Genomic DNA, 8,646 nt, shown 5'->3' with positions numbered 1-8,646 from the left:
GAATTAGGTCGTGAAAGTGTGACTGGGGCTTTAAGAGCCTGTCCCACTTTCACAACCTAATTCACGACCTCTGCCGAGTTTGCCTTTGACTCATACTCACAGCATGATCATCACGAGGTCATAGGAGGTCGTAGGTAGGTCGTGATGCTAGTCGTAGGCACTTGTGGCATCAAGTAGGTCGGGGCATTTTTCTAGCCTGATGAAAAATGTCCACGAGTTAAAAAGGTCGTGAATTAGGTTGTGAAAGTGGGGCAGGCCCTTAATTCAGCAGGTCAGGCAGCATCTTTGGATCCTTACCAGTGTTCTTCAGAGATGCTGCCTGATCCGCTGAGATACTCCAGCACTTTGTGTCTTATTTTATTCAAAATTCTCACTAGCCTAGGCAGCAGCTGCAAAGAAAGAATTTGAGAGAGTGTTAGACCTTCATCAGAAATCATTTGAAATTTATGCATACCATGGCTGGAGCATATCTAGAATATCAATAATTCAAAAATGAGGCATGATTCATGATATATGTTCAAGATTGATACAAGAACTGAGATTATAGCTGTTGGTAACAATCTATAGCTGTTTTCTCTCAAGGAAAAAAGGACCATGAAGTCACCCAGGTAAGTCTTCAAAATTATTCAGAATGCCAACGGAGTCTTCTGAAGAAAAGATGTTTCCATTTGTGTGAAAAACCTCTTTGGCCATAATGTGGTTGGATTGTGGAACTTGCTACCACAGGGTGCATCTGAGTCAAAACACTATGCTTTTAGTAAGGACATTCAGGAGAGATGGATAAGAGAAAAGATTGATATCCTGAATTCAAGTGGATGTGAGGAGACTTATATAGAACATACATATCAACATTGACAGGCATTAATAGACCCAAATGATTTGTTTCTATGTTGTTAATAATATGTAATTTTATAGAAAACTTAAACACAATATCTAAATGAATATTTCACTTTATTGCATACAAAAAGGAAGTATATGGTATAATTTAAGTCATTTCTACTTAAATGCAAAAAAAAATCCTTTCTACAGACTTTTATCTAAAACATTCTTCTATTTATGTTAATACTGCAATTGAGGAAAAACATTTCAGATACACTGTTACTCTCTGATGTTCACTGTGTCATTGTGCTTTTTCACACCAAATGTTATATATTACTTTTGTAGGTCAAACAGATAACATTTTTTAGAATAATTCCGTCCATTTCTGATTGATTCCTTTCAATTGGGAAACATTTTGAATTGTTTCTAAAGAAACCACGAAAAGACGACTGTAGTGCAGCAATAGTAATATTCTTTAAGAGGGGCTGAGGTGGCAGAAACCTGGATTTGAAATTTGTCTTGTGCAGAATTAGATCTCCTAAAGAGCATCGGTTTTAAGCATTACTGGTTGAAAGTGATTCAGCGATTCCAAAATTACACTTCACACTTTACTCCGAAAAGATGATCAGGGACAGGGATTGGAAGGTTCAGCATTTTATGGTAGTGCAGGTTCTCCAATGACACAATGAGGACTTTTTTCAATTCTATGTTATTAATAATATTTGTTGGAAATTTATAATCGTCATGATGTTCAGTTTAGTGCGTGAAATACATCCTTAACAATAATGTAATGTACTGGATGACCCAGTGGCACAGCTGGAGAGTTGCTGCCCAGATTCGATTCTGTGTGTAGAATAGAGCTAGTGTATGGGTGATTGTTGGTCGGCACAGACTCCGTGGGCCGAAGGGCCTGTATCCACGCTGTACCTCTAAACTAAACTGAACTTCTGAGGCAAAAGGTTTTTTTTTCCATTTGATCTTATCATGCGTTTGCACAAAGGAAATTTTTTATTCTATTCAAGTTATAGTGCAGCCCAACTTACCTACTTTCTTATCATGTAGCATCTCTGAGCTCAATGTCATTTCACCATAAGTGGATGTTAAGAAAACTATACCTAATTTGTTTCTTGTGACATTTTCTCCTTGTCCTTTTGATTTTATTTCAAATAAATTCTATGCTCATCAAAATGTGAGACAACTTTCATGGGAAATTAACCCTTTTCATCTTCGGATGACAGTTTCAATAGCAATTTCAAGTTCATTTATATTCCATAACGGATGGAACTGACTTCAGAAGGAATTCTACTGCATAACTGTGAATTTATTTTTCAACTTTGTACCTGCCGTTCTGTCAATGTCTTCTTAAGTGAGATTGCACATTTATTGCTGAATATTGTTTGTTAAAAATACATTTTCTTTCATACCTCCATGACTGATATTTGGGAAGATCACAAATGGAATTTGTGGAACAATGTGGCAGGTAGGGCAACGTTTTTTTTTGTGGTGTGCACCATTCCATACCCCGGGGTTTAAAGAGACCCTATGGAAAACTTCACATTTAAAAATATTACCACGTTGCAAATGGTCAGTGCTCTGCAAGATTGGGCCTTTCAATGTACGTGCCTGCACATCCAAAAGTAAGTTGAATCTCTTTCCACTAAGAACTGCCCGGAAAATGCGAATGTGGAGCATTATAATGGTGCATTTTTGTGTGTGGGGTGGGAGGTGGAGATTACATATCATCAAGAGAAAAAGTAACTATCTTTGAGGTTCATCTATTTTTTTCCAATCTCTGCAAACCAAGTGAGCATACCAAAATTGGGCAGGTTTAAAAAAGCTGCAGTTTGGCATCTCTAAATATTAGCCGACATGTCAATCAGCAAAAATTATTATTGCACTCTGCTTCTTAATTTAGATGAGCAAAAATGTTTAGTAAATGCATGAACATTTCTGCATATTTTGGTTTTGTAGATTAAATGTGCCTCAATGATTCCTCCGGATGATTTTCATACAAAATGTTGGCAAAGATGTATGTAACCACAGTCAATGGATAACCTTTGGTCTTTGCAATGAATGTCTTTCGATAATTGTCATAACAAAAGTCCAGATGAAAGCTAAGTGCTAGAGGAACTCTGGGTCAGGCAGGATCTGTGGAGGAAAATCAACGATGTCTCACGATAGGGGCCTTCTTCTGAAGAATCTGAAGAATGGGCCCAACATGAAATGTCTATTTCGCTCCACAGATGCTGCCTGACCCACTGGGTTCCTCCAGCACTTTTCTTTTGCTCGGGATTCCAACATTTGCAGTTCTTTGTGTCGCTAGAGCTGCTTTTTGCCCGAGATTAGGATATATGATTCAGAATATTTCCATGAATTGTTGCGTTTTAGGAATTGGATTAGAAGTGGAGAAGAGGAAGGAAATTGATATACTTTGTTTTCACTGTCTTTGAGTGCATGGTCCTAATACAACTGGTATTTTTATATGATATTAGTTCAAGCTAATGTCATTTGTGATACTAGGATATCTGAGCTAAGAAGTTCCAATCTGAGTACTGATATGGCACCACAATCATGGAAATAGATGGTTATGAACTGCTTGTGCTTTGAATGCAAAACCTAAGTGATAATCTCTGAAGCCCTTGTATCACCTCACAAGAGCAAACACTGATATAAATGGAAGGATGTCAATGTTATACATAATTGGGATAGGCATTGTAGGTCAATTATTCTAAACTGTACCAAAATGGCGGAATATAAATGTGTATTTTAAGAAATAATTTAAAAAAATGAGTTTCAGTGGATTACATCAATTGATAAAGCAAATTCAGAATGAACAAATCTGTATGACATTCTTGTTTCATAAATGTGAAGAGACCCCCATCCTACATGCGGATGGGCTTTCCTTCAATACATTATTAATGTTTGCATTAAAGTGTCAACAGCAAATATTTTCTGGATCCAAGATGACAACAAGAAAGATCATCTACAGCTATAAATATCACTCCCAGCTCAGTTTGTAAAAGAGTAAGTAAACTTTTGAATTTGTCTATGGAATACAGGACATTTGGTATTGCTTAAATATAGTTTCATGACAATATGATGAGAGGGTGGTTCACTTAAAAAATCGTGAAACTCCAGGTCATACTCTTGCAGCATGTGGAAGGTATACAAGGAAGGGGACCTTATATTGCAGTGAAGTGGGGTTCTGTAACAAAACATTATTGATTTAAAGAAGAATTAGATTTTTTTCCAAGATGTTTGTCTCATTCGATATGTATTGCATGTTACCATTTTAATGTAATTTGTTTGCATATTAGTTGAACAGGGAATACTTTATATATGGGCCCAAAGCAACATGGTTAAAAAATACCCTAATAATTTATTAAATAAGATTACAATTGTCAGAAAATACTGTACATAGGTATATTTGGTCCACACATTGTAGTTCTATATATAACTGCTAACGAAAAATTGAGGCTTTATTTGAAAGTTTATTCTGAACTACTATACATGGTATATTAAATATTCATTGGGTTGAAAATCAGGATACTACTTAATATGTGACCGGATGGATCATTTTCATATGGTACAATTTGAAGAGCTGAAGCTGACATGTGTCACACTGGATTTATATAATAAACCTGAAAAAGGGTCTCGACCCGAAACGTCACCCATTCCTTCTCTCCAGAGATGCTGCCTGTCCCGCTGAGTTACTCCAGCATTTTGTGTCTATCTTCGATTTAAACCAGCATCTGCTGTTCTTTCCTACACATATATAATAAACCTCATTGGTACTGCATAGGTATACACATTATGTAGCGATCCTAAAATGCCACAGATTAGTATGGCATCCATCTTCATTAGATTTTATTACTCAATTCTATCAGCCACTCTGCCATTGATGATTTTGTTAAATCCTATGAGTTTCTTTTAATACCAGATATAAGTTTCTCATCAATTTCTTTCATCTGCTGTCCTCAACCTACCCCTTTCCCCACTATGCATGAAATGTAAGAAATTAGTAAGTGGTAATTCAATTTTAAATATTACGGGGACTTACGAGGATAATATATTTTATCTTTCTACAAAAAAACTATTAGAATATTTTTGAATTTTTAGTAAAATATCTCTCTAATGATCAGATACGTTTGTGTATCAGATTAAAATGGGTCATGTCAAAGTAAGAGAAAATGTCCCCAGCTGAATGGCACCTTTGCATTGGCCACTGTAAAAGTGATTTTGGAAACAAATACTAGGCCTCTGTATATTTACTCTAATACTGCATGTTTGCTCTATTTGATCTATGATATAAAGTAATATGGGAAACAAATCAATACAGCTCCAAATATAAACCTTATAGGTGCATCTTCTGATATCTAATGGCTTTAATCTCATGGTTTCTGCTTAATAACTATCTGAACAACAGTATCATGTATTTGCAATAGTTGTTTAAAACACCACCAGTGGGACCACTGATAATAAAACAATGTGGATCTAAAATTCTTCTTTCAAATATAGATTATTTCTAAAATCAATTTTTAAAATTTGACTACATTTGCAACTGAATATTTTGTGTAACTTAAGGAAACTGCCTTTTATCTTGATTTGCTTTTGTTTTTCCAATACTGGCTTGGAAACAGATTGCGTGACTTTGAGGGTAGCTTCACCTTCTGTTCGCTTCAGATATGCACGATGTATGGAAGTATCCAAGCTCCCTCTTGGTATAGTCCCTGAATACTATTGAATTTCTTGAAATCTTCAGCACATTTTCTGGGATTGCTTGAGCTCTGTGGGACCGTCGTTTGCTTTTGGTGAATTGTTTACATGCTGCTGCTCTGGTACTGCAGATGTTACACTCCACAAACCGATTTACCTTCTAAATGGCCATAACAATATAAAGGTAAACTGTTTGAAAGCAAAATTGATGATTGTTATAAAGCAGGCATTCTTACCTGAATTGCCTATTATCTAAAACAAGTGCCATGTCTTGTGACACTACTAGAAGTACCATAAGTTATACTATAATACATCCATAGGGTATTTTGCCCTATTCCACCTAATGGTGACTATGGATTCTACATTCAATGTAGACAGTAAAGAGCAACATATTCATTGTTTTAACGCACTGCAGCAGCAGAATGAAACAATTTAGGAACTGGTTTAGTCTCACAGTGTCAACCACTTTGAATGTATTTTTTGATGACTACACATCCATGCCTGAACACTGGGCAAGGCATGTTTGGCAGGAGTGTCCAGTTGTTACTGCAGGGATCATACGTTTCCATATTTCCTAATGCAGGTCCTTCACTGCTGACTATCCCTCCAGTAGCATAGATTTTCCCATCCAGGACTAAGGCACTGTAATATAAATAAGCAGTGTGAGTTAACTATTCAAGTAATCATCATAATTCTAAGTTTAAGATAAATGGGTACATTTTCAATTGCCACTTATATGTGTCTGACAATTTTTAATTTGCTGTTTACAAGCTTTATTCTTCAACATTGTAGACACAGTGTATGAATGGATACTTTTTCAATGGAATTGTTTTGAGAATTGTTATCCGGCAACAAAATCTGCTTGAAAATGTGAAGAAATAAAAAAAACAAGGGAGAGTTCAATTTCAATGATGTCAGCAGGGGAAGGTACACGTTGTCAATTAAAAGGTTATTTGATTAAAAGATAATATTTACCATGTAGTCACTAGATTGATATAAAAATCGAAAAGGTTCACTCATGACCTTAATTTGTTGCCTTAACTAATCTGGTATAGATTTTAGAAGATTAAAGAGTGCAGATGCTGAAATCTGGAACAAAGATCTATACGCTGGAAAAAATAAGCAGGTCAAGGAGCATCTGTAGAAGCAGAAGTCAATGTTTGGATTGAGATTCTGCGTCAAAACTCTGATCTTACTCTAGAAGCACAGCAATATGGATTACATAACTATTTATTCAATTGTAAAATATCCATTCGTACAGTTGATTTTTTTGAGAATCATCCTTCATTTGAAAACCCCGTGATCTTGAATATTCACCACAGACATTATGGGCCTAAGGGCTTGTTCCTGTGTTGTGTTGTTCTGTTCCATGAACTTCAACACGTAACCTATTTTTAAGCCACATTTCCCGAACAGCTCTGATGTCATTGTATGCACGTCTATCAGAACAAGCAAACTTTATATGTCTATTTTGTAACCTTTGTTGTTAACCTTTGTCTTATTGTATAAACTTTGCTGAATTATTTAAAACAAGTTCTCAGAAAAAGAACTCAATCTCACAATTGTCTTTGCTGATTTTGCCTCTCTCCTCTCTTGAAGGCATCGAGTTCCTCTGGGGACATGGTTTTGCGCGCCTCTCTCAAGTGATCAGATTCAGTGGTGAGTGCTGATATGTTCTTTGATTCCTCATGCTCTCATACGTTTGTACATGTTCTGGGATGACGATAAGAAGACTTTCCCTAGAGTTTTCCATGTCTGCAAGGCTCAGCTACAAACTAATTTCACTGTGCTGTTACAGGGACAGAAGGCTTGTATGACATATTGACAATTTGATACCTTCAATAGTTTCAGGCATGAGACAGATGTATCTGGGGACAGTTGTTCGAAAATCGTACAGTTAGCCTCCAGCACACATTTCACCTGGTAGTATTCTCAGTTCAGAGTCACAACTTCAAGCCCCACTATAGGGTTTTGGACACATTCATTAATGCATCAAGACATTGCTAAGGAGAGATATCATGTTACTTGAGATTCCTTATTTCTGAACAATATAAAATAAGGCCATCCACCCCACTGAGACTATGTCATTGGATTCTTATTATTCCACCCTGCACCCACCACATATTCTTGTAACTTATTAACATCAACTTGCCCCCGATGTTACCTTTCATTAATGCTAGGTGCATAGTGAGAGCGTGCAAACTCCACATAGACAACAATGCAGGTCAAACTTGAACCTGGGTGTTAGGAGCTGTGAAGTAAAAGTTCTATTGATTGCAATGGTGTAATCGTTCAGTTCTGTTGTTAAACTGGGGACCTATTTACACTTGGGTTTATTTAAAATATCTGCTGGCTCTACTCAAAGACCAGCTGAAAAATCCTGTGATAGATACAAAAAGCTGAAGTGTTTCAGTGGGTCAGACAGCATCTCTGGAGAAAAAGAGTAGAAATAGAAAAATCCTGGGTTTGGACTAACATTTATCCCTTGCTAAAGCCTGCAACATGTGATTTCATCATTTATCTCACTGCTAGCCATCCAGAAATTGGTCATTGTTATAAATACATTAAAAAACTTCAAAGTACTTAATTGACTGCAAAGCAATTCAGGATGTCATCGACTCATGAAAGGTGCTAGATACAGTGCCATAATGTTTGGGACAAAGAACCCATCATTTATTTATTTACCTCTGTACTCCACAATTTGAGATTTTTAATAGAAAAAAAATCACGTGGTTAAAGTGCACATTGTCAGATTTTAATAAAGGCAATTTTTTATACATTTTGGTTTCACCATGTAGAAATTACAGCAATGTTTATACATAGCCCCCCATTTCAGGGCACCATAATGTTTGGGACACAGCAATGTCATGTAATTGAAAGTAGTCATGTTTAATATTTTGTTGCATAAACTTTGCATGCAATGACTGCTTGAAGTCTATGATTCATGGGCATCACCAGTTGTTGGGTATCTTCCCTGGTATTGCAGCCATCTTTAGCTTATGCTTGTTTTGGGAGCTAGTCCCCTTCAGTTTTCTCTTCAGCATATAAAATGCATGCTCAATTGGGTTCAGATTGGTTAACTGACTTGGCCACTCAAGAATTTAACATTTT

General features: G+C 36.3%; 1 protein-coding gene across 6 annotated transcripts in view; it reads right to left on the bottom strand.

Annotated features, from left to right (window-relative positions):
• Positions 1–4,178: 4,178 nt before the first annotated feature.
• The window catches only part of klhl29 (kelch like family member 29), a 416,936-nt gene continuing 412,468 nt past the window's right edge, over positions 4,179–8,646 (bottom strand). For all 6 annotated transcript variants that reach the window (XM_033021536.1, XM_033021537.1, XM_033021534.1 and 3 more), the window contains one exon: positions 4,179–6,177. In XM_033021536.1, coding sequence (XP_032877427.1) covers positions 5,994–6,177 — 184 coding nt within the window. In that variant the 3' untranslated portion in view covers positions 4,179–5,993. The remainder of the gene's footprint in view (positions 6,178–8,646) is intronic.

This window comes from Amblyraja radiata, chromosome 5, assembly GCF_010909765.2.
Source record: "Amblyraja radiata isolate CabotCenter1 chromosome 5, sAmbRad1.1.pri, whole genome shotgun sequence".
NCBI classification, from domain to species: domain Eukaryota; kingdom Metazoa; phylum Chordata; class Chondrichthyes; order Rajiformes; family Rajidae; genus Amblyraja; species Amblyraja radiata.
The sequence above is the reverse complement of the archived record's forward strand: the minus strand, read 5'-3'. Positions and strand labels throughout refer to the sequence as shown.